Consider the following 27494-nt stretch of genomic DNA (forward strand, 5'->3'; position numbering starts at 1 on the left):
GTATAGACGACGCTACTTGATGGACAGAGGCTAGCTGGTCTACCTTCAACGAAGGAAGATCTGGAGCAAACTTTGGTCCCCTCGACAGAAGATCCATTGTGGCAGCGGAGAGCTTTTTTGTAGAAAGCATCACAGGAGGTTCAAACTTGGTGGTCTTTACCTGTAGACACGAGGTGTTGACTTCCTTGAGCAATTTATTCCACGATGCTTGAAGAAGACTGGCAGCAGCATCCATGACGAACTTGTACTCCACTCGGGCGCTGAATCCTTGTCCGAAAAGTTTCTCCATTTGGGAGGGAAGCACTCTTTCCATCACGTGAAGCTCATGAGAAATTTCTTTTCTCGTAATCTGCATTACTCGGTAGCATGAAGCCCAGTTGTTGCAGCGAAACCCAAATGCCAGCTCTACACAGGGATGAGGCAAATCTTTGCGAAGGTAGAGGCCCAGTGAACGCAGCCGGAGACGAAGTTGGGTCATCTTTGAAATGAAGATGGCAGCTTCCAGAAAGGACACCGGATTGAAGACCGAAGAAACGCAGTTGGGGTTTGGACGAAACATGGCTCGAAAAACGTTGTCAGTTACAATTGAAAACGAGCGTGTTGGTTAATAGATACAAAACTTGAAAGTATAAAACAGAGAGGACGAGGACGAGAACAGGACATCTTTCATTTAGCAACAACATAGAATGGCACAACGATAAAAAACCGCCCCCAAGGGTCTCAGCGTTCTCAAAGAGGGAAAGGAGATACTAGTTATGAAGGAAAGGGAATACACTAAAAGAAAAGTTTGAAAAGCGCATCAGTAATCAAGTTATTTTTCGATTAGTTAGAATTAACCTTGGTCATTGTCAATGATAATGCAGAATTATTCTTGTTTGCAGTCCAAAAAGGGAATTGTACTATAAATATAAGAGTCTAAAAATCTGTAGCGTCACGACGAGGTGTCATTATTCTAGTTATCTCTGGTGATAAGAATTCGACCTCTGTCTTTGTCAATGATAATGACGGTGCAGAAATGTTGTTGTTAACAGTCCCCATGGCAAATGACTCGATGATTTCTCTCCCAAATCTGTTGTTGTGCCCTCCCAGTATCTTAGTATTAGAAAAATGAGGAGTACAGTCATCGCATGTGCGGCTGTGAACGACAATGGGGTGATACGACTCGGTTGAAGCCTTTGATGCTTCCAAGTTATGTTCTCTGAGTCGGTGGTTGACGCATCTCCCAGTCTGTCCAATGTACTGACTGCCACAACTTAGTGGAATCGAATACACCTTCCTTTCTTCGCATTCTACGAACTTTTTTGCATGTTTTACATTGCACCCTCGGGGACTGTCGCTCCCATTAACCTTTTTGCACATCTGTTTGAGGCGCATACGACAAGAAAAAACCACACTCGTGTCGAACTTGGACGCAATAGACCTTAGACGGTGCGCGGAATTGTGCATGTAGGGAATCACAGCAAAGCGACCTTTCTTTTTTAAAACAACTTGCGGAAGTTGTGGTTTGATAATGAACCTCTCAAGGGTGGAGCGAAGTAGGTCAGCAGGAAAGCCTGCTTTTTCTAACCTCTGCTGCTGCAACTTGAGGCTACTTTCGGAGAAATGCGTGCATGACTTGGAGAATGAGGACTTGAAAAGTGACCTTACTATTCCATGCTTAACGGACTTGGAGTGAGCACTGGTGAAAGGGAGGACTGGCTTCTCCGACCTCTGCTGGAAGGCCCAACAAACACCTGAGGAATGAGGATGCAACAAACACCTGAGGAATGAGGATGGGCTCGGCAGTGCGTGCAGTGTGTCACCATCCACCACCTCGGCCAAGCAGGCTTCCACTACGTGCGGCTGTGCAAGAGCTTCGCCAAGAACACTTAAAATTACTTGAATCGGACAAAACGGGTGTTTTTGTAATTTTGGAGGAAAGTGCTTTTAATGATAAGGTTCTTGATGCCTTGTCAAAGAATTTTGAGCGCTTAAAAACTAGGCCTTCTGGTAGACTGCGTTCGAAGGCAAAGGAACTTTGTTCCTCCTTGAACTTGACCTCTCTTAAGAACGTCATTGGTAGTCCTGCCAAACAGTATTTGTCTGTTTTCTTTACTGCAAAGACTCACAAGTATGGAGTTCCCTTCAGGAGCATAATTTCAGAAATTGGGTGTTGGCAAAAGCCCCTGGGTCGTTATCTACAAAAACATTTGTCTAATATCATCCTCCCTCAGCCTTTCAGAGTCCAAAACTCCCTTGAATTAATCCCCCGCTTCGATTCGCTTCATTTTTGTTCCATCCCGCACTCAGTTATGTCCTTCGACATTGAAGATATGTATTACAGCCTAGAACCAAAACTCATCTTAGATTCTGTGACTAATGCAATCCATGAACACGGAATTTGCGACTTTCAAAATTCCTCCGGTGTTTCGGTTGAGGGCTTCATCGACCTGATAGATATTTATTTACAGTCCACTTTGGTAGAATACGAAGGAAATATTTACAGACAAAAGAAAGGAGTTTGTATAGGCTCTTGCCTCGCACCTGTCCTTAGCGAAATATTTCTTCTTTTTGTTGACAGGGCTATCAACGATCAGTTGAAAAAGTCCTTCCAGGGTTGCCTAGTTTTTAGGTATGTTGACGATTACTTGGTCATTTATCCAGATGCTGCGTCCGCTGACAGCATCTTTGAAGTTTTCAAAGACTGTGCGGCAGGGCTTACTTTTACCCGGGAAAATCCTTCAGTGGAAGGATTACAATTTCTGGATTTACGATTGCATCCTCATTCCTCAGGTGTTTGTTGGGCCTTCCAGCAGAGGTCGGAGAAGCCAGTCCTCCCTTTCACCAGTGCTCACTCCAAGTCCGTTAAGCATGGAATAGTAAGGTCACTTTTCAAGTCCTCATTCTCCAAGTCATGCACGCATTTCTCCGAAAGTAGCCTCAAGTTGCAGCAGCAGAGGTTAGAAAAAGCAGGCTTTCCTGCTGACCTACTTCGCTTCACCCTTGAGAGGTTCATTATCAAACCACAACTTCCGCAAGTTGTTTTAAAAAAGAAAGGTCGCTTTGCTGTGATTCCCTACATGCACAATTCCGCGCACCGTCTAAGGTCTATTGCGTCCAAGTTCGACACGAGTGTGGTTTTTTCTTGTCGTATGCGCCTCAAACAGATGTGCAAAAAGGTTAATGGGAGCGACAGTCCCCGAGGGTGCAATGTAAAACATGCAAAAAAGTTCGTAGAATGCGAAGAAAGGAAGGTGTATTCGATTCCACTAAGTTGTGGCAGTCAGTACATTGGACAGACTGGGAGATGCGTCAACCACCGACTCAGAGAACATAACTTGGAAGCATCAAAGGCTTCAACCGAGTCGTATCACCCCATTGTCGTTCACAGCCGCACATGCGATGACTGTACTCCTCATTTTTCTAATACTAAGATACTGGGAGGGCACAACAACAGATTTGGGAGAGAAATCATCGAGTCATTTGCCATGGGGACTGTTAACAACAACATTTCTGCACCGTCATTATCATTGACAAAGACAGAGGTCGAATTCTTATCACCAGAGATAACTAGAATAATGACACCTCGTCGTGACGCTACAGATTTTTAGACTCTTATATTTATAGTACAATTCCCTTTTTGGACTGCAAACAAGAATAATTCTGCATTATCATTGACAATGACCAAGGTTAATTCTAACTAATCGAAAAATAACTTGATTACTGATGCGCTTTTCAAACTTTTCTTTTAGTGTATTCCCTTTCCTTCATAACTAGTATCTCCTTTCCCTCTTTGAGAACGCTGAGACCCTTGGGGGCGGTTTTTTCGTTGTGCCATTCTATGTTGTTGCTAAATGAAAGATGTCCTGTTCTCGTCCTCGTCCTCTCTGTTTTATACTTTCAAGTTTTGTATCTATTAACCAACACGCTCGTTTTCAATTGTAACTGACAACGTTTTTCGAGCCATGTTTCGTCCAAACCCCAACTGCGTTTCTTCGGTCTTCAATCCGGTGTCCTTTCTGGAAGCTGCCATCTTCATTTCAAAGATGACCCAACTTCGTCTCCGGCTGCGTTCACTGGGCCTCTACCTTCGCAAAGATTTGCCTCATCCCTGTGTAGAGCTGGCATTTGGGTTTCGCTGCAACAACTGGGCTTCATGCTACCGAGTAATGCAGATTACGAGAAAAGAAATTTCTCATGAGCTTCACGTGATGGAAAGAGTGCTTCCCTCCCAAATGGAGAAACTTTTCGGACAAGGATTCAGCGCCCGAGTGGAGTACAAGTTCGTCATGGATGCTGCTGCCAGTCTTCTTCAAGCATCGTGGAATAAATTGCTCAAGGAAGTCAACACCTCGTGTCTACAGGTAAAGACCACCAAGTTTGAACCTCCTGTGATGCTTTCTACAAAAAAGCTCTCCGCTGCCACAATGGATCTTCTGTCGAGGGGACCAAAGTTTGCTCCAGATCTTCCTTCGTTGAAGGTAGACCAGCTAGCCTCTGTCCATCAAGTAGCGTCGTCTATACCTGAACATCAACGGCAAGACTTTCTGGGCTCGGCAGTGCGTGCAGTGTGTCACCATCCACCACCTCGGCCAAGCAGGCTTCCACTACGTGCGGCTGTGCAAGAGCTTCGCCAAGAACACTTAAAATTACTTGAATCGGACAAAACGGGTGTTTTTGTAATTTTGGAGGAAAGTGCTTTTAATGATAAGGTTCATGATGCCTTGTCAAAGAATTTTGAGCGCTTAAAAACTAGGCCTTCTGGTAGACTGCGTTCGAAGGCAAAGGAACTTTGTTCCTCCTTGAACTTGACCTCTCTTAAGAACGTCATTGGTAGTCCTGCCAAACAGTATTTGTCTGTTTTCTTTACTGCAAAGACTCACAAGTATGGAGTTCCCTTCAGGAGCATAATTTCAGAAATTGGGTGTTGGCAAAAGCCCCTGGGTCGTTATCTACAAAAACATTTGTCTAATATCATCCTCCCTCAGCCTTTCAGAGTCCAAAACTCCCTTGAATTAATCCCCCGCTTCGATTCGCTTCATTTTTGTTCCATCCCGCACTCAGTTATGTCCTTCGACATTGAAGATATGTATTACAGCCTAGAACCAAAACTCATCTTAGATTCTGTGACTAATGCAATCCATGAACACGGAATTTGCGACTTTCAAAATTCCTCCGGTGTTTCGGTTGAGGGCTTCATCGACCTGATAGATATTTATTTACAGTCCACTTTGGTAGAATACGAAGGAAATATTTACAGACAAAAGAAAGGAGTTTGTATAGGCTCTTGCCTCGCACCTGTCCTTAGCGAAATATTTCTTCTTTTTGTTAACAGGGCTATCAACGATCAGTTGAAAAAGTCCTTCCAGGGTTGCCTAGTTTTTAGGTATGTTGACGATTACTTGGTCATTTATCCAGATGCTGCGTCCGCTGACAGCATCTTTGAAGTTTTCAAAGACTGTGCGGCAGGGCTTACTTTTACCCGGGAAAATCCTTCAGTGGAAGGATTACAATTTCTGGATTTACGATTGCATCCTCATTCCTCAGGTGTTTGTTGGGCCTTCCAGCAGAGGTCGGAGAAGCCAGTCCTCCCTTTCACCAGTGCTCACTCCAAGTCCGTTAAGCATGGAATAGTAAGGTCACTTTTCAAGTCCTCATTCTCCAAGTCATGCACGCATTTCTCCGAAAGTAGCCTCAAGTTGCAGCAGCAGAGGTTAGAAAAAGCAGGCTTTCCTGCTGACCTACTTCGCTCCACCCTTGAGAGGTTCATTATCAAACCACAACTTCCGCAAGTTGTTTTAAAAAAGAAAGGTCGCTTTGCTGTGATTCCCTACATGCACAATTCCGCGCACCGTCTAAGGTCTATTGCGTCCAAGTTCGACACGAGTGTGGTTTTTTCTTGTCGTATGCGCCTCAAACAGATGTGCAAAAAGGTTAATGGGAGCGACAGTCCCCGAGGGTGCAATGTAAAACATGCAAAAAAGTTCGTAGAATGCGAAGAAAGGAAGGTGTATTCGATTCCACTAAGTTGTGGCAGTCAGTACATTGGACAGACTGGGAGATGCGTCAACCACCGACTCAGAGAACATAACTTGGAAGCATCAAAGGCTTCAACCGAGTCGTATCACCCCATTGTCGTTCACAGCCGCACATGCGATGACTGTACTCCTCATTTTTCTAATACTAAGATACTGGGAGGGCACAACAACAGATTTGGGAGAGAAATCATCGAGTCATTTGCCATGGGGACTGTTAACAACAACATTTCTGCACCGTCATTATCATTGACAAAGACAGAGGTCGAATTCTTATCACCAGAGATAACTAGAATAATGACACCTCGTCGTGACGCTACAGATTTTTAGACTCTTATATTTATAGTACAATTCCCTTTTTGGACTGCAAACAAGAATAATTCTGCATTATCATTGACAATGACCAAGGTTAATTCTAACTAATCGAAAAATAACTTGATTACTGATGCGCTTTTCAAACTTTTCTTTTAGTGTATTCCCTTTCCTTCATAACTAGTATCTCCTTTCCCTCTTTGAGAACGCTGAGACCCTTGGGGGCGGTTTTTTATCGTTGTGCCATTCTATGTTGTTGCTAAATGAAAGATGTCCTGTTCTCGTCCTCGTCCTCTCTGTTTTATACTTTCAAGTTTTGTATTGAAAATAAAGGTTTAATAGGCGAACTTGTGCCAATCAACATTAAGAACGCGCATCGAGATAGCAGAAAAGCGGGCGGTGGTTTGGCGGCGTAACAGCAAGTGAGAGCGAGACTGACTCGACAAGGTCGCGGGCAGCTCCTTATCTAGTGTGCGTCTGCATCGCGAAAACGAGCGTTGAGGGCGAGAATGATGAGGCAATTTCGATCGAGAACAAGAATTGCGCCCCGAGTAAGAATAAGCGCGAATCTTCTAGAATACAGAGACCGGGCGCTGCTTGCTCAGTCCTGCGCGCGGCAATATTACTGACTCCTACAGTGATGCCCATGTGGAAACACATATAGGGATAAAATTCCTTGGAAGAAGAATAAGCCATTTTTCCCCTTAGAAAAATAAAAAAGACCGCATCGCTGGACGCACAGACTCCTCCCAAATGTAGTGTCAGCGGTTGGGACCTGACTCCCAAATATCAGCACTTCTCAATATCTGACTCAAAGGTTATAAGCAGGGGGTGCGCGAATCTTGCTTTCAATCGAATAGCGCAGTGCCATCGCTAGGTTAAACACTGTACTGAATGCCGGCATGTAGTAGTTCTCCCTCGCAATGTGAAGGACAAGTATTATGCAGCGCCACTATTGGCACACATCTAGAACTTTTAACCGATTATCGGAAATTTTAAATAAGAACGGGACAACATGGCGCCAAGTTTGCTTACTCGTTTAGCGTAGCTTAAAAATAAATTGCGGTAAAACCTGGAGGGTTATGAAAGAGCACAAAAACCAGCGCTGTGTTTTCGACTTCCTTCTTTTAGTTTTGTTACGACGTACCGCAGCCAAGACGGGGAAGATTATGAACCGGATTTATTATCAGACACGCGCTTATATAGGCAGCCCGCTACTTCGGGTGCAGAAATGAACGGAAGTGATAACGATAAATACACTGGCGGATGATTACAAAGTACATACTATCGTTCAACGATGCACAGCTTTCGATGTTACAGCAATTCTTCCCCCTAGGGGGAATAAAGCACTGCCGGTTTTCTTGCTCTGGTCGATCTGCGCAGCTCTTGCTTTTGCGTGATATCCGCGGCTGCCTGGTATGGTGTTGGACCCTCAGCCGCATCTCCACGAACAGCGGTTGCTGTTTCTTGCGTTGTCTCTGGTGCTTGGTGTGCTGGTAGCTCCCGAGAACGGATCTGGCCCGTGGGACGTCATATCTCTCCCAGCGGCGCCTCCACCGACACCATACGGGCCCCAGTCGTTGTATCTACGGTTCCTGGTAACCACCGTTTCCCTTGCCCACAGCTTTGTGCCCACACGGGTTCTCCGGCCGACAGCTTGCATCGGGATTCTTGTAAAGGCGTGAAGTGCCAAGGGGTGGAATGCAGGTGTCCATACGGGATCTTATCTGGTAGCTAAGAAGTCTCTGTGACGGTGAAGTGCCGTCTGGTAGGAGAGGTTGTCGGAATGCAATTAGTATATTTGCTTGACGCGTTAATAAGGCTCCTTGCTTAACCTTTTCCAGGTCGTCCTTAATCGTTCTGACTGCTCTTTCTGCTAGGTCATTGGACTGGGGATTGTATGGCGCTGTGCGCAGATGTTCTACATTATTCTCACAAAAGGAACCGCGAGAACGATTCTGCCGTAAATTGGGTTCCGTTGTCCATAACGACATTCCTCGAAATTCTGAAGTGGCTGAACATTTCTCGTGCAGCCGATATTGTGGAATCTGCGGTGGAATTTTTTATGGCAACAGCTTCTATCCATTTGTAGTTGGAGTCCACAGCGACCAATATCATGAATTGGCCCCGAATAGTCTAGGTGGACCCTTGACCATTTCCCACCAGTGTCCAGCCACTTTACAGGAGCCTTGACAGAAGGCATTGGTTATGCCTGCATACACGAACTGCAACGGCTGGAAAGCTGTTTGATCTCACCATCGAGGCCCGGCCACCAGAACAGCGTCCGTGCGACCGTCTTCATTCCCGAGGATCCTTGATGGGTTTCTCGTAGCATTTGCAGCATTGGTCCCTGGGCCGCGTGGGGTACGACGACTCGATGTCCCCTGTAATCAAGTCCTGGACCACGGTCAGCTCACGCTTCCTGTAAAAGTAGGGTTGCATCCATGGATCGTTGTCCTTTAGTTGCCTTGGCCACCCCTCCAACACGTAGGCTTTCACCCTCGACAGCAGCTGGTCCGCAAAATCAGTGCTTGCAGTCTCTTTGCAGGAGGGAATGGTCTCATCGAGTTGGTTCAGCGAAAGCACAAATTCTGGCAACTCTTTCGCTTCTTCCTCGGGAATGTTTACTGGAAGTCGGCTAAAGCCGTCTGCATTCTGGCTTTGGAAGCCCGGCTTATACTCAATCTTGTATTGATATGCGCCTAACATCAGCGCTCAACGCAGAATTTTGGCCGCTGCCATCGCAGGTTTCGGTCGATCTGCTCTCAGCAGCCTTACCAACGGCTTGTGTTCAGTTATGATACTAAACGCCCGTCGATCCCCACAAATATTCTTTGAGCTTCATCATTCCGAAGACCAGGGCTAGTGCTTCCCGTTCTAGTTGCGAATAATTTCTTTCTGCTTTTGAAAGTGTTCGTGACCTGAATCCTATTGGTCAGTCTACGTTTTCCAAACGGTGAGAGAGCACCGCCCCAATGCCATAAGGCGATGCGTCGCATTCTAGACGCAACTCTTTGGACGGGTCAAAATGTGTGAGCACGTCTGTTTTGCATAGTACTTGCTTAGCTCGCTTGAACGCGTCCTCCTTTGTCTCGTCCCCACACCCAGTTTTTATTCTTCATTAAAAGCTCGTACAATGGGGCCAGAGGGTAGAGATATTTGGTAAAAACGTGCCGCAATAAGAAAGCAGCAGATAATGCAAACGCGCCGTAATAAGAAAGCAGCCCGATAAAAGAACGCCGTTCGCTTACGTTGGTCGGACAAATTGCTTCCATTATGGCCGTCAATTTCTTTTCGGTAGGATGCAGGCCACCCCTGTTGATGCGGTGTCCGAGATAGCAGACTTCGTCCTGTCCGAAGCTGCATTTCCCTGTGTACAGCTTGACTCCATTCGCCTGGAAACATTGAAGCACTTGTTTAAGACGGTTACACTGTCATCCTTTTTCTTTGAAACAATGACGTCATCGAGGTATGCTTGTGCGCCGTCTACTCCTCGCAGCAGGGTCTCCATTTTACGCTGAAAGATGGCGGGAGCCGATGCAATACCGAACGGGAGCCGGTTGTAGCAAAACAGGCAGCGATGGGTGTTGATTACGGTCAACCTTTTTTATTCTTCGTCTAGGGACGCTTGCCACGAATGACGATAACCGAAGAAACCAAACGTTTAATTGGGCGAACTGGTGCCCAAAACAAAAAAGGGAAAAGAAGAAAACAGCAGAGCGTCGCGGACGTCGATGGCGGCATAACAGCAGGTTGGTACGCTGGGGCGAGACTGGCTCCGCTCGCCATGCGGAGTCCCTTATGTATCCTCGTGGGTTTCTGGATCATTCGGCGCAGAACATTCGGCACTTGATCCGACGAGAATGTTCTCGAACTTACGAGACGGCCAAGTTGAAAGAATAAATAAGAAAACAGACCCCTGACTGGAATCGAACCTACACCATCCGCGCGACAGTCAAGCGCGGTAACCACTCAGCCACGCACGCGCTTGCTCGCCAACGCGCGTGGCAATATGCATCTCGAAGATCTAGGGCGCAGTATCTCTAACCCCCGTTCAGTGAAACGAAACAGGTCGTCGATTACTGGTAGTGGATACTGTTCGGTGCTGCAGGCTGGGTTTACGATTAGCTTAAAATATCCGCAAATTCGCACAGACCCATCTTTTTTTAGCACCGGAAAATTGGGCGTTGCCCACTCAGCATGGAGAAGTGGCGAGACAACCCCGCTTTCAAGCAACTTCTCCAATCCGGTAGACACCTTGTCCCGCATCGCGTATGGCAGAGGCCTGTTCTTGAAAAACTTGGGTACGGTACCTGCCTTCATATGCGCTGGAGGCCCTTCTAGCAACCCTAGTCCGTCGCTGAACAACTCCTCGTGCTCGGAGAGTAGCTTCTCTAACTCCTGGTTCTGCGTAGACGATGGTTAGAAATCGCGCACAAAGAGACGAGGACAACATGTTTAATGTTTCCCAACTCGCCCAGCTTACTGCTCTTCTACGGTTCTGCGTAGTTTCGTTCGTACCCGTTAATTTTAACACTGGCGCCGCCAGACAGTTGAGCTTCTGTATCAAGTCGTGTCAACAGAGACTTGGCTCCCCACACTCTAGAATTGTCAGCCTAGCAGTTACTACTTGACCACAGTACTGGACTTAGAAAATCAGCTTACCTGCCACAGGCAACTTCCCCAGGTAGCATGATAACAGGCTTGAACTCTCCATTCTTGGCCACTTGTGGCGGTGTTTCTCGAACACGTCTCTTGAGATCACGCAGACCGGAGAACCAGTGTCCACCTCCATTACGATGTCGACACCGCCCCAGCAAAACTTCCTGCGGACGGGTGCAACCAGCTTGTCGTCGGGGGCAGAAGGGAATTTCAAAGTTATAGCAACTGCAGAGACATCTCGCTATCATCGCTGCTGGACTAGTTGCCGTGTATCGCACCTGCCTTGGCTTTTGCTCTCGGAACAGCCTCTTGCCCTCGGAACGGCTTTTTGCTCTGGGAACGGCACATCGGGACTGCATGGCCTTTCCGGTCACACTGGAAACACTTCGAGTTTAAGAATAAACAGGCTTCTGCAGCGTGTGTTGAGCTTCCGCATCTTTCGCACGAGTTTGTCTGCCGTCGTGAACGTCCCTCCATTCTCCCAAACTTGAATTTCCGTACATTTTCTGTAAGCTTGTCCATTTCTGGGTTTTCCGCGGACTCCGATTGTTTTGTTTCCTTGACATCTTGCGCTGCTGTTTCCGTGGCCCGAACAATGTTTTCGGTTTCTTTCAATGTGAGCTTCGGCTGTGTCAGCAGCAGTTTCTGCACGTCCGTTTCTCGAATGCCACACACAAATTTGTCCCGAATCATTCGGTCTATACTCTGCGACAACTTTTCTTGGCAATGCAGTGGAAGGTACAGGCCCGCGTTCCCTTTCCCATTTTGAGTGTACGCAGGCTCTCCTCCTCTCCCCATTTCCGGGGAGAGGAGGAGAGCCCGCGCACACTCAAAATGGGAGACGGGACGCGGGCCTGTACCTTCCACTGCATTACCAAGAAAATTAGTCACGGAGTATAGCATCGCTCCAAAAGTGCATTTGTCGGCTAGCCGTCGCAGCTGCACTATGAATTATTGTGCGGACTCCTGCTCTTTCTGAACTTGAATGGTAAAACTTAAAGCTTTCGGCTATTCGTAAGGTGGTGGTGCGTAAATATCTTCCAAAGTTGTCATGACTTCCTGGTAGGTTAACTTGCTCACCTTTCTTGGTGCACAGCGCCCACTCAGCACTCCGATTGTCCTTGACCCAAGGCCTGATACTAGAAGGACTCTTTTCTTGGCGTCGTCCGTTATGACGTTCCCCTCGAAGTAAGCTTCAATGCGGATGGTGTAGGAGGCCCACTTGTCCTTTCCGTTGTCGAACAGGGGCACCTGGTACGCCATGAGCGTGACAGCTTTTCATCCGCGTTGACTCGTTCTCGTCGCCACTGTTGCGACGTACGGCAGCCAAGACATGGTAGGTTGTGAACAGGATTTATTATGAGACACGCGCTTATATAGGCAGCTCGATACTTCGGCTGCAGAACAGAACGGAAGTGATAACGACGATAACTACACTGGCAGATATGTACAAATTATATGTTGTGTACAAGGCGCAAACAAATATGTACAAAGGATGATACGTACAAAGTCCACATTATCGCTTGACGATGCACAGCTTTCGATGATACAGCAAGAGGGGAATGTCGTTTGCTGCCGAGTACGGGCCCCATTTTCCTAATAAAAATTTCACCGAAATTGTTTATACCTTTCCACTGGACGACTGCAAGTTCTGAAACTTTTCGAACCGTCATCGAGACGGCTAGTGCTTCGTTTGGGGCGAAGGTCGAGTGTTCGCCGATACGTAGTTCATTTTTCCTATCACAAAAATACGGTTAGCTTTCTTCCCAAATACCCGGTGGCCAATAATGTTCGGTTACATTCGTTACTTGGAGGCATGTCTCCCGCGCCTTGCTTCAAACACCTCGCAGGAAGGACATCTAGGTGCTTGGGTAGTCTCCGTTGATCGTCTCTCCCTCCGGCACTCCGCAACAGAGACGTCACTGCTGCGCGTGTGCGCTGCTAGGCTTGTTTGGGGAGTTCCGGATGTTGTATTGGCTTACGCAGAGCGTTCCGGGACGGCGGAAATGATCCACAAATAAACTCCCTTTGGTCGACAATAAGTGACGAGTTCGAGGGAAGCTCCTCCCACCTCGTTCCACCTGGGCAGAGCGAACACCGGAGAAGAAGTCGCCTCCTCTCCTTAAAACGTTCTGGGAAAACGGAAAAAGGTGGGAGGAGCTTGCCCTGAACACTAAGCATACCGCCGACTTCTCAAACCGTCCGCCAACACAGAAAGACGAGCGTTTTTTTCTAAAAAAAAACTTGGGTACTCGGGTTTTGCATCAAAGTGGCAGGGTTTAGCCGTTTCTATGTAGGTACTTTGCTGATAGATCAATCCCTTTACGAAGAAAAATATCCCCATAACCATCGGGAAGAGGGCTTCCTATTTTAGAGCGCAGCTCTTAGGCGCCCGTTTCCGCGTATAGCCGTGTCGCCGTCGCTGTTTGCGTAACCACCCCGCTAAAGTTAGCGGGAAATTGAGTTGGTGTTCAGGTCACAAACTGAATTTGGTCATGGGTGACGTGACACGAAGTCATGTCGTCATTTTCCCCGCTTAATTTTGCGAGGAAGTTTAATTGGTGTTGAGGTCAGTGGCGTCAGTTTTGCTGCTAAATTTAGCGGGGAAACTGGGAAAAGGGAAGGGACGATGGAGGCAAAAGGGAACGTACGGAGGAGAGGAGGAAGAAAGGAGGAGAATAGGAAGAGGAGGGGATGAGGAGAAGCAGAAGAGGAGAGGAGGAGGTCGGGAGCAGAAAGGGAAAAAGAGGAGATGAGGAGGGATGGAGGAGGAGAAGAGAAGGAGGGAAGGGTAGGGAGAAGGAGGAGGGGCATATCCTTCCCTCCGTACCCTCCCCTCCTCCTCCTCAAGAGCTGCGCTCTAATTGGGCATTACAGATATTTGTGAACGTCTTTCACTTTTTCTAACCCAGGTTAGTTGGTCTCGCCATTTACTAGACGGAAATATATAACAGATTATGCATTTATTGCCGCTCTTTCTTTAGTCACAACAATCTTTGCCTGTACACACTAGCCAGAATATTCTTAGTACTGTAAACGAAGTTCGCCTTCGCCTGGAACTTTTTCCTTGTTTTGTTTGATTGCTTGCTCGCAGATGTTCGTTTCTATGGTGTTTCTACACGGAATACAGCAGCCCGTGTGCGTTAGGGGGTGGGCCAGACACTGCCAACACAATCGAGAGCTCTATGTTTGAGTAGGAGAGGCGGTGGCCGTGTGTACAGTGTGCCATGACTTAGATGATTTATTCAATTAGCGAATCACTTACTCGCTGGCCATAATCCTTACAAAGGGCGGCGATATTTAGAAACGAAGCGAAAATATTATCGGACGATGTACACTGCGCGATATTCTTAGCACGAACGCGATATCTACGTTTCTTCACATATTACTTCAGTGGGGCGTTTGTGGGCATCAAATTTTACTGTGCAAAAGTTAATTAACCATATTAGCACTTTCCAGCACAATAGTATTTTTGATGCAGTTCGTTGAGCCTAAAGGGGAAAAACGGCGATTGCTTCTTCGCTCTAACACTGTTTCGCCGGGTGCACCCACGGCCTTATTTGCAAGCATACATTAAACATTATCCTTTCTTGTTCCTTCCCAGTGAAGCCAAATGAGTTACCCGAGCAGCACAAATGCCCTACCTCTTACAAAAGAATTTATATCTGGCCACATCTGAAGATTTCAGATATGGCCATATCAAAAATTGACCAGATATAACCTGATATGGTATGTCTGCCAGATATAGCCTCATAATGCCAGATATAGTCTGATGTCCCTGGCCAGGTTTGGAAATCCCAGATCTGGCTAAGTTTAGAAATTCCAGGTCTGGTCAGGCATATCAAAAGGACACAAGCCAGAAATCAGTACTTTATATCTTTTTACTGTCTACAATTCTCCCAAGTGCCCCTACCCGCACTCGAGGAATTATGGGAACGGTAATTCGTCAGCTCCCTAGTGATCGCTAATTTTGACCAATTCCATGGTTACACAGTTTCGAGTGAAATTCGTAGTCACCCTGAACAAGCGTCCCTAGGGCTCAAGAACCTGTCATATCACTTTTAAAATTTCTCGTCAATAGCAGCGTTTAAGATACTGTGCATGCGATCCACCTTTCAACCTGGCCGAGCCGCAGAAATCTCTTACAATATTATCATTCTCGTGATTGTTGTTTTAGCAAGAATTACTTAAAAGCCAATAAATGCCAGCAACCAAAAGCGGGATTAAGCTCGAATTCAGCGGAGCTGTTTATAGTATTTTTAGCGTTTCTAACTTTATATCAGCGTATTTGAAGCTGTAAGAGAGTGATAATAATGTAAGGGATATGTCTGCAGCTCATCCAGGTTGAAGGTTAGACAGAATGCACAGTACTGATATTGGCGAGAAATTTTAAAAGTGATATGACAGGCACTCGGGTTCTATACGACACGTACTCAAGGTGACTCCCAATTACACTCAAAACTGTGTAACCATAAATTGGTCGAAATTTCCGATCACTAGGCAGCTGAAGAATCACCGTCCCCATGATTCCTCGAGTACGGGCCGAGGCGCTTGGGGGATTTAGGAAATTGTCTATTAGGGTGTAATGTTAACACTTCGAAATAATTAAGCTACATTGAAATCCCCGTGAAAATTAGCACAAATAATCTCAAACTTAAGCTTGCCAAAGCTGTAGTTTGGGATTATTTGTGCTAATATTTAGCTCGCGAACAATGAGTCATTCACAGTTTGCTAACAAAACACTTTTTTAACTTTTTTAAAACTCTTTTTATATATTGAAAACCGGCCGCCAGATAAAGCTGTTATACGCCAGATAACGAAGTATATACCTCAAATAAGGCTGTATATATGCTAGATAAGTATTTAAATATGCAAGATTTTGCTGTATATATTCCAGATAAGGCTTTATATTCACCAGATAAGGCTGTATGGTACGCCAGATAAGGCTGTATATACGCCAGATAAGGCTGTATATACTCCACATAAGGCGGTATATAGGCCGTATATAATCATATAATGTTTGACATGGCCTATATGCCCCAGATGTAAGATTTCCATGCGGGATGAACGTCACAGGACATGCAAAAACGTTAGAACATCCTAAGGACATAACACAATGTTAGAACTTCCTAAGGACATTTAGAGATATAAGTGTGCTACTGGGGATATGATGTCCGCAGAAATAGTTACATCCCAGTCTCTGAAAAAATTTTCATTATTAAAAAAAAGTTTCTTCTAACGTTGTTTTTATATTTATGAGTCTAATTACAAATCTTTCATATAGAGGACACTTATAAAAAAAAAAAGAATACCCAAAGCAAGAAAGAACGTAAACAAAAAAGTAATATAATGCAAGTTTTGGCCAATACAATTTGAGCAAACGTTGATAGAGGGACACATGACTTAACAGGTGTGGTATGAAATCACTCCATGCGGTAATTCCCCGTGCACGCATGGCTTGACTCAATCCCTTTGATGTGTTTGTTTTTCAAGGAGCGTTAAATCGTAGCCTCCTCTATTCTTACAAAGCCTGGCAGATCGCCGAAAGTGAAAAGGTACAGTGGCGGACAACGGATGAGAGGAGAGTCATGTAACGGGCGCCCCGCTGCGGCTAGACGCCGATACACACTTCTCCCGAGCAATGAAATGTCCGCCCATGCTCCTAGCGTTCTTCGTGCTACCGCTTCTTTTTTCGTCTGGTTTGAAAGACATGTTTCGGGTTCTCGCCGCTACAAAATCCGTGCGCTGACGTCCAGGCTCCCCGAGAAATGACTCTTTGATGTTCTGTGCTACCAGATCCTCGCGCTCCAAATCTGCGACCGGGCACTCTATGGCTGCGTTGTTGAACTGCCAGGCTTTGTGAGTATAAAGGAGGCTATGGTTAAATGCGCCAATGCGTGAGGCAAATGTCTCATGCAGCCCCAGGAAGCAAATGGCAGCACACCACTGAAATAAGACATGGCGTCTCGACTGGACGCAAAATGTGCGTGAGGTGGCTTTGGCATGCTTGCGATTGCGCGTGCTTGCTCACACTATACTTCGTTTCACTTTATGTTGTACCGCAGTGAAGGCTAGAAGCGCGAGCTCATAGCATTGGCAGCCGCTCTTAAGTCACGAGAGCTTGTGCCGCCGAGATGTGCCAGAGAGCAAGGAGCTCGCGCTTGTAGCCTTTCCTGCGGTACATCATAAGGTGAAACAGAGTTAGCAGGAACACTGTGGTGTCCCGATGCCTTCTTTGCCATCGTCTATACTCAATCTCACAAATGTCTGCTGTAAAGGCAAAAGTTTCAGGCGCGTGAGCCTAGCTCGGCGGAATGCTTTCGTTTTTACGACAACTCGCGCTTAGGAGCACTTTCCAAGGCCGCGCGCTCGTGCCTCCGCCTTTGTCTGTACTGCCACAGCCTCCTATACACTGACGAAACCTGGCAGATCGCTACGACAAGCAGCCGTCGAAATGGAAAAGGTGGAGCGGCAGACAACCGATGAGAGGAGAGCTACGTGACTGGCGCCCCGCTGCGGCGAGACGCCGAAAAACATGTCTCCCTAGCGAACAAGTGTGCTTTGGGTCCTCGCCGCTGCAAAAGCTTTGCGACAACGTTCAGGTTCCCCGATATAAGGCTCTTTGGTGCTCTGTGATACCAGATCCTCGTGCTCCAAATCTGCAACCGGGCACTCTACGGCTCCGTCGTCGAACTGCCAGGCTTTTCGAGTATACAGGAGCTTATGGCACGGCAGATGCTTGTGAGATCACGGCCGGGCTAAAATGAAAAGGTGCGCTTGCATGCGACCTTCGTAATGGGGTTGGCTTCACTCTGCCACCGCAGCTGCATCGGGTAGCTGCGTTCTCACCCCTCCTACAGTGGGTTAACCCGTTCTAACAAGACACCCTAATCTCCCCGTGTTGCCCTCTTGGCTCCGGTGTTAAACTGGAGGAATTACCAGACTGGTTATAGCTGCAGGCCTTGAGGCCGCCTGCCTGCAGGAGCATACGCAGAATACGTTCTTCTTCGTCATCTCAAAAACAAATTTCCATAAGCAAGCGTCTACATAACGTAAGCCAAAAATATTTCAGTCAGCGCGTTACAGTTATTTCATATGAGTACCGCATTTTTCGTGATATAGTCCGCGGACTATACATGCTTAAAAATTGAAATTTTACCCGATGCGGACTATCTGCGGGTACAGATTATACAAGAATTTGTTGTTTTTTCTAGATAGTTCACTGCACAAGACGTGAAGAATTCTATGAATAACAAAGTATAATAATGTTGATTTACATATGATCCGTGCTTCTTTGTGAGCTAATACAGCAGGCAATTGTCAAGGGTGCACACTAAGCAAAACCTTTCTTTTTGACCCCAAACTTGCCTTAGAGGATTGTGTGCCTGGTGCGGAAATACGGTATCTTGACGCCCTATTTCAATCACAGTGGTCAGGACATTTGTTCAGGGTGGTGCAGGCAGTACTCGGGGGATTAAAGCCCCTCGATGTGTTTGCGTTTTTCTCGCAAGTAGCCTCAAAGGCGCCAGTGCACAAGGACCGTGTCTGGAGCGGCCCTTGGAAGCAAATGATGGCGCAGCACTGAAATGAGCCGCCCTTGGAAGCGAATGGCGGCGGGGCACCCGCTCGTGGCATGTGTCTTGCGCGTTTCCCCAACAATGGTTGGCAGTACTTGTAAGAGTGAATTTCATCGAGGGACTTTAGGAGTGGTAAGAGCGCTGGGTATCCTGGCTTATTCAAGTACCGCCATCGTTTGATCGTGCCGCGGGAGCTCCTATTGGATGCAGGTGACGCGTCGCGATTTTTGGCTCATGGCGCTTCTCATATCCAGACGCGCACGCTCCTATAGGTCTGGTGTGGCTTGCAAGCACGCTCCTATTGGTCTATTGGAGATGCCAGCGCCGCACCGCCGCGACAAACTTGCAGCCGACGCTCCCCCATTTTTGTCTCAAGTGCGTCCCTGCGTGCGTTAGCTTGGCGGTACTTGTTTATAAAATCCATCCAGCGCGTTAGGAGGGGTGGCATTGTCGCTCCCGCATGTGGTAGAAAAAACACTGTTTACGTGTAGGAATGCGAAAACATTCCTCCACGCAGCGCGCCCCGTCTTCCTTTCGCGGCAACAACACGCCCCCCCCCCCCCCCCCCCCCCCCACACACACACACACACTGTGCAAGCGCGGCGAACCTTGCCGGTTTCACGACGACTTCCGTGACAGAGCATCTGTGTTGCTGTGCTTTTATTTGTGTTTTACTTCTGAGGCGCGTCCACTTTGACCTTAAGTGCCCCCGCCGGATACCGTGACAAACCATCTAGGTGGCTGTACTTTTCTTTGTGTTTTATTTCTGAGGCGCGTGCAAGATGACGTAGTTTTATGACCATATATCAGTGACAACGCCGGCGGCTCTTCGCGTAAGGGACAAGTAAGGTTTGCCTTAAAACTTATATTGCTTCTAAATCGACGGCAAAGGCCGTAAGGAATGCCGCAGTCTAGTCCGGCGGATGTGAGATGTAATATAGGAAGCAAATAACGGTGGAGTACTCGCTCGTCAGGCGTGTCTTGCGCGTTCGCAGAACAATAGTTGGCAGTACTTGTAAGTGGTTTTAGGCTTCACAAATGCGATATGTAATCGCTCTGTGCGGTAATTGACTAAGCACACACAGTCAATGATCTCATACTGGCGTTCACACATTGGCGCATTCACGTGTACGCAATTGTCGCGGCGCTAGTCAATATTGGCGACGTTTCGGACAAACTTTCGAACCAAAATTTTTATTGGTTCGGTTTGGCTTTGGGCTCACGGCACTCGGTTCAGTTCCGGTTTAGTTTTAGAATCAAAAACAACGGTTGAAACCGGTTCGAACCGGTTCAAACCGATATGAACCGTTGTTGTTTTTTCTGGTAAGCCACAGGAGTGGCAAAGTAAGTGCCATACTCGAGCCATAAAGGTCAAATTGAAACCTAATTTGGGGATTCCTGATCATGCCAAAGTTTGGCTTCTCGCTGTTCCGCTTGAAGTGCCAAAGTAACTACCATGCTTGCGTCATAACTGGCAAAGTAAATCCTAACTTCAGGATTCGAAGCGTGCCAAACTTTGACTTTTTTTCTTTTTGTCTGGCTACTGGAATGCCAAATATGTGCCACCAAAGAAAGCATAGAGGCCAGTCGAACTTTGGCATTTTTCTGGTGCGCCACAAAACTGCTCTTTCACGCGCTCGAGTAGAAAATTAAATTAAATAATCGTTCGAAGCACTTCATCACTTCCGTTCCAAAACAACACGGCGATACTTGGCAGCGTCATGCCAGTATTGGCGTACCGTCGTCTCGCCACCAGTTATAGTTTTGGCGCAAAATCGTGCGAATAACACGGGCAAACAGTGAAAAGTATTCAAGTGTGCAGGCAAGCTTGTGGTAGCTAATCATGTCGTTTAACAACGGAGACTGTGGTGCAGAAAAGGGGAAAATTCCCTTCTGTGTCTTTTCCTTCGACTAAAAGTGTTTTTTTTTTTTTTTGTTTCCTTTACAGCACCATAGTCAGATCAATGTCAATGCGCTGTACATCTATCTGAAGTTATTGGGGTGCATCATATGGGACAAGGGGTGTAATAATACACCCTTCTTTAGAGTGTATCTGCGCAAACAAAAGGCGTACTAACTATTCAAATCGAGGACAAAAATGACCTTGAATAAATTAAACAGAGATACATCTCCTAGTTGCTGTTCCTATTTGCTTTTCCATGGACCGAAAACGAACGTAATATTCTTTTGAGAAGTGGTGGGAAAGCATAAACGGTACTGTAAACGAGTTCATTTTTTTTTCTCCCCCACGCCAGTGTCTATCTCCAACCTGTACTTATCGGTGCACAGCTTTACGTCTTTGCCCTTACCTAAGAGCAGGCACTCCGCTCTCCCCAGAACGCACCTCCAGCTCCGCGACCGCGGCCTGGTGGCCCTGGACTGGGCCGGCAGCAGCCCGTCCCACCCGGCCGACGCGCCCGAGGACGAGCCCCAGATCATCGTGCTCGTCCTCCCGGACCTTGGTAGGGACTGCAGCAGTGTCGGCGACACGTGCCGGGCCATCCTCGGTCGCGGCATGCGCCCCGTCGTCCTCGGCCAGCGCGGCCACGGCGGCGTACCGCTCACCACGCCCAGACTTCAGTCGTACGGAGACCCCACCGACCTGCGCCAGGCCATCCGCTTTTTGAGGACCCACTACGGCCGCTGCAGAGTCTGCGTTCTCGGCTTTGGGTCCGGGGCGGACCTGCTGCTCGCCTATCTGGGGGACACCGGGTCCTCGTCGGGGCTGCTCGCAGCCGTGGCCGTGTCGCCGCTCTACGAGCCCGAGAAACTGCTACACGACTCGCCGTGGCCTCTGGAGCTGCTGAGGAGGCGCGCCTTGCAGAGAATCGTCGAGGACCACAGCGGGATCTTGGCCAGGTCTGCCGACGTGGATGGTGCTCTGCAGGCCACCTCTTGGAAGGAGCTCGAGCAAAAAGTACATCCCGATTCTCTACATAGTTTTCAGAGTCCCGAAGAGCACATCGTATTTTGTTTTTGTTTGAATGTGTTGCATAGGTCAACGCGCTGTTTACAAACACACTAGATGCGGCCACTGCGTGACCCCAGCCACCGAATTCGCATGAAGCGTCTGCGCATGCGCACTGCCACTAGCAGCGCCACCGCAGTGGCGAGACGTCAGGGCCGCATGTTGGTGTATAGTACATTTTTTATGCAGCGAGTTTGTGCGCAATGTCTTTAATGGTACAAGTTCTGAGGAGTAGTGAGCTCCTAGGGTATAACTTTTTCCCACCACCTCCCCAATTGCTTTGGTGGTAAATAAAAATAATATTATTCTCATTATAATTATTATTATTATTATTACTAGTATTAATATTGGAAAGCGTCGTCTGTTGCATTAAAACGTGGAATTAAGTTTAACCGTAGTCCTTCCTCCATGTCCGTTGTTGTGTCCGTCTACGCACAAATTTTCCCTCTGAACTTTGTGGGAAAATTTAATTGGTTTATAATTATTCGCAATTCAGGTCGCCTCACGTAACGTCATATTATCGCGTGACTCTACGGCGTGGCACCGTGACACCAAGCCACATGACGTGAATAAAACGATATTTTTATTTTACTCGCTGAATCGATTTTTAATGTCCTCTAAAGCAAATAGAAATAATCGTACCCTAAATAGAGCATTCCTTGCATTCCTTGCATTCCTTGCATAAAGGTTTTTGACAATTTGGTTCAGTATTTTATGATTATCAAATCAATTTGTCGCGTTTACAACAGATGTGTTTACAAGTTGCAGGTAAAGTATCCTTACGCATCTCAATGTCTAAGGCATATGCCAAAAGTCGCCTATATATTTGCGCTTCATTGGATACATAATCTTCTTCCGAATCTGCTCAGTGTCATTACACTCATGCACGGGACAACATAGCTGCGCAGAAAGGCTTGTCTCCATTTGCGCATAAAGTACACTTTCAAAACGTACGCGTTCACGCCTGTACCTCTTCCAGAAGTACATATAACTTGTTAGATGGAGTACCACATAAAGAGAAATGAGTATCGTACATGGATTTCGGAATGCTACTTCCTATGGAAAGACTTGAAGTCCACCAGCACAATGAGGATTCAACGTTTTTAGCCGTGAGCACAATGGTATGTTTGTTGCGATAACTGGTTTAACTTACACAGGAATTAGCTACCGGCTCCGATGGTAAAAAAAAAAAATGATGACTCGGAATTCAGAAACTGGTGTGTGCAAAAGCATCTGTATTATTTACAAACATAGAAATAAACATAAAGCATGGAAAGCACAGCGAGCTATATAGAAGTCCTAGTAATGTCAGTCAGAGAGGTTCCGGCTAGAGGGCGCCACACGTTCTTGAGAAACACCGCAGCCTCGAGCCTGCATGTTGATTATCCGTGGCGATTACTCAGAGCAGGCGGCAAATTACATGCAAGGCCTGGTTTCAGCCCCCGCAGGCCTTTCGACGCCCGTTCGGGGTTTAACTTGGTTGAGGCTGGTTCAAGGGCGTCGCGATGCGCTCCTTCTCGGTCCCGGCCTTCGGTCATCTGCCACGAGCGCGTGTCTGCGCGCTCTCGCTTCCAGTGTCTCGTATTCTCCGTCTAAGTCTCGTTCATATCGTCACACCTTTATTCAGATTTGCCTCTTTTAGCCTGAAAATGACACATAACGTCCCTTCCAGGGACAGAATATCCCAACTTATTTACAAAGAACGTGTACCAAAAAAAAAATGTGAAAATAAATACTAAATTACCTAACGGCAACGAAATAAAATTCCAGCGCCTACAAATAAGATGTTTTTTAGTATGAAAAAAATAGGGAAATGTTGATGCTTTTCTACATCGGGGCTGTTAAGGGCTAGTTTCTCCAGTTTCATTTCGGTCACCAAATAAATGTCGACAGAAAACTCTGGATAGCTACCGCTATCTATAAGCGTCGGCGGCAACCAGACAACCGGCTCGCCGGTTGTCTGGTTGCCGCCGTCGCTCATAGATAGCGGCAACCTGTCCAGCCTTTCCGCTCTGGTTTTCACCAAAGTGGAAAAGCTGAATTTCTCTAGACGTTGTCCTCGAGATCGTCCTAGAAATCGGATCGGATAGGGCCGAATAGTGGCCGAAAAGTGGAATGTCGAATTGGATACGAATACCAAAAATGCCATTCGTAACTAAAACTAAAAAGTTGCATAAATGTAATATGCACTGAGCCACAGCCCCAATAACGACGCGACATAATCTGCAGGAAATCGCAAAGCGGCTCGGGAAATTAAAATATGAAAACTTCGCTTCTCTGCGGTGGCCTCAACAAAACGACGGTCAGTCAGGTTGCAGCTCACCATCCATCCGGGTCTGAGAGTTGGGTTTTCCAAACTCCGCCTTCGATTTCAAGACCTGCTCTTTGGAAACCAAACTCCCTTTTGTATTTAGGGACAGCCATTCCTGCTGATAGGCCTACATTTTGATAGCGTTTCTAGATCAGGCGGTTCACTATATTAACTGGCTATATTAACTGTCAAATAAGGTTTCAGGATCAATTTGGTTTACGGAAATAGAAAAGCTTGTGGCATTTCGAATTTTATGCTATGACACCCAAGTACTATTCGGAGGCGCTAATGGCTAGCATCACCCGGATAGGGGGGGGGGGGGGGGGGGGGGGACTTGATATTTCATCATTTTGATGGGTCGGTGTGCAGCACAGTTTGAGAAGCACCGCCATACATGTTTATTCTCCTCCAGGACACACGAAATGAAGTACGGCTAGTGGCGAATAAAAACGGTGTTAAAAAACAAAGATGGGTGTTTTGCGAGCCAGACCTGCTCAAAACATCTGGCACGTCCGAGCGGAGTATTGATAATTCATTTGAACCAACTGGGGATCATTTGACTTGCAACTTTGTTCTCGGCTACACGGCACCTTCTGCGCAATAAGCCTTCGTCAAATAACGGGCATTTTGGATGGGACATAAACGGTCTTATTGACAACACTTAAATCACAAATTTAAGAGAGCTGATGGATGTGTCCAGCATGCTGCGTATCCACGTGCGGATACGCAGCTTGTTGGATGATTGGACGTATCCGGTTGAACTGCCTGAATCAGGTGACCTCTAGCATCACTTGGCCCTGACGCCTCGATTAACGCAGCAGCAAGCAACCTATTATCAGAAGAGGTCGATTGAGCTGTCGCTGTTGTTGGTATTTCGATAATAATGCCTCATAGTATGAATGTAATACCCGAGAATATGTTTGAAATGCACATAGCTGGCTGCATAATGTAAGATAGTTGCACTCAAAACGATGACACCCGTGATATGAGGATTTTTTTTTTCGAGTGCACCCACCAATCAGACATGCTGAGAGCATGTCTGATTGGTTCTAGGAACCCAAGAAATCCAACTACTGTCTGTCAAAAAGGTTCATTATTCGAGGATTCTAAACGCAGGCTTGACTTAGACCCGACATAGGTCTCCGAGGACTACTGCGTCATATAATCGTAATATTAATGTTTGTTTCCATCTAGTGTTGATGGTGGCGGTCATGAAAAAAAAAAAGCAGTAAGACACAGCTTGCCGGGTCCCTGACCGCCTACAGCAGTAGCAACAGAGCGAAGAAATTGAACAGAAAACGAAATAAAATCAAATGTAAGATCGCCATCATAACATGCTGAGCACATACTTTAGATTATTTCATCGTTTACATATGAAGGTATGACGGACAACAAAGGTAAGTTCCTAGTGATAGGAAACTACTATGGACAATCACGAACAAAGAAAAGTGACTACAACTAATTATAATTTTAAGAAAGGTGAACATACGTCTCTTAGCGATAACATAGCACAATCCGTCTTTTTAGCTATATACAGATTGCATAATTTATGAATGACGTGTTTCGGAATTTGCGTGTCATAGTTTGCTCTCGGTGTGACCCCTTCCCAACCTTCAGCTCCGTGGGTAGGGTAATTTTGATTTTGTTGTGTGATGTGTCCAACACGGATTAACAAGATTGTATTTTTAACTTGCTGTACCTTTAGGCTAGTGGTAAGCCAATAATCATAGAAAGAATGGACATTTACGACATGAAAATTCTTGAAAAAGTCAGCTGCGTGAAAATCAAACGGGACATTGCCTATAGCCCTCAATGCTTTCTTTTGCAACGCGTGGAACTTTCTGAGATTCGTAAAAGTCGTTGTGCACCAGACTGAGTTGCAATAATTTAGGTGGGTTTAGAATAGTGAACTGTATAATACTAATTCGACGTTACTTGCTAAAATATAGCGATGGCGATTTAAGGTACCCATGACTTAGAATAGCTTTGAAACAAGGCAGTTTATGTGATTATCCCACAACATATTCTTAGGGAAGGTAACACCATGGAGTTTTAAAAAAATTACCATTTCGATTTTAGTTGAATTTTAAATAAGGCTTTTTGTAATGTTAACACTAAATTATTTTAGGCCTAAAAAGCGAGGCTTTCGTTTTATTCACATTTATTTGTGATTTGTTCTTATGACGCCACATTTCTCGTCTAGACAACGTCAGGTTTGCTCAGTCCATTAACAAATCAGTGCTATCTGCGGAATTGAGTATACTTGTGTCATCGGCATAGTTGATTAATTTTGCGTTTTTATTAACATTTATGATACCATTGACGCATTAATTAAAACAGCAAAGGACACAGAACACTACCCTGTGGTACGCCAGAAAAGAAATAGGTTTTATGCTGGAGGAGTTCCCATCGAGACTGACATATTGCATTCGATGCCCCAGATACGACCGTATGAGCTGTAGAGCGTGCCCTCGAAATACATGCTGATCTACAGGGTGTCCCAAAAGAAAATTTACAGGGTTTTTTTCATCGCAAAAATAAACTAGGCATCGCCGAACGCTCATCCTCCGCCCAGAGGTAGCGCTAGAGGTCACAACCAGATGCCAAAGATTGAGCTCGATCCAATACCTTAATCAAAAATTATAAGTGATTTTCTGAAAATTACAATGGGAAAATGGAGCCCATTTTTGGCCATTTTCGGTTTCTGGTGCCATAGAGCCCCATGTATTCGAAAATTCCGTCGGCCGCCATTTTCCACTTCAAAGTTTCAAAAACATATCTTATAACTTATGATTGAGGTATCTGATCGGGCTGAAACTTTGGCATCTGGTTGTGACCTCTAGCGCTACCTTTGGGCGGGGAATAAGCGTTCGGGGATGCCCAGTTTATTTTTGCGGTAAAAAAAAAACTGTAAATCTTTTTGTGACGCCCTGTAGTTTCGTAAGCAGAATCTTCTGATAGAGACAATCGAATGCCTTTAGTAAAATATACAAATACTCCAAAAACTGTCTCTTTTTCTTCTTTCGGAGTTTTGCAAAATAAGTTCTTTTTGAACAAGTAAGCACTGATTCAGTAGATTTATTCTTTTGACCCCTACTGTGATCTGGTTATTTCGTCACACATATTAGAAAAGTTGATTATTTGGGTGTCAAAGAGTTTTTTCTATTGCCTAAAAAAAACACTTATAATATTGAACTTGACCTCTAAATTTACATTTAGTTTACGCTTTCTTTTTTATGTGATACTAAAACTTTGACAATCTACATTCGCTTAGGAGATGCTCTTGTAGCTATAGAAACATTTAATATAGTCATCACAGGTGCTATCAGATGAATAACTTGCTTTACAGGTCTTACTTTGATGTCATCTGTGTCACAACTGACTCCATTTTTAAGCTCAAAAATGCATTCATTGCCTCTTGTTCGGCAACTGGTTCTAAAAATATCGAGTCACTGTCTCTTTCAGTGCTAAAACCCGAAGAAATGTTTGTTTGAGTTGTATTTGAGATATTTGCAAAATGTTCGTGTAAAAGAATTTGCCAATAAGCACCAAGTAAATTCAGTCTCGTTACATATAATTTTTATTCAACAGAACCGGGTAGACGATTACGATTAATAAGAGAGTTTAGTTGTTTCCACATGATGTCGGCA

The 27494-nt window shown here is 46.0% G+C and overlaps 1 protein-coding gene across 2 annotated transcripts in view; it reads left to right on the plus strand.

The window, feature by feature from the left end:
• Positions 1-27494, plus strand: part of LOC120838691 (protein ABHD15) — a 368387-nt gene that overhangs the window by 288378 nt on the left and 52515 nt on the right. For both annotated transcript variants that reach the window (XM_042291052.1, XM_042291053.1), the window contains one exon: positions 20903-21482. In XM_042291052.1, the coding sequence (XP_042146986.1) occupies positions 20903-21482 (580 nt within the window). The remainder of the gene's footprint in view (positions 1-20902; positions 21483-27494) is intronic.

Source organism: Ixodes scapularis, unplaced genomic scaffold (assembly GCF_016920785.2).
Source record: "Ixodes scapularis isolate PalLabHiFi unplaced genomic scaffold, ASM1692078v2 PGA_scaffold1__304_contigs__length_218370807, whole genome shotgun sequence".
NCBI classification, from domain to species: Eukaryota; Metazoa; Arthropoda; class Arachnida; order Ixodida; family Ixodidae; genus Ixodes; species Ixodes scapularis.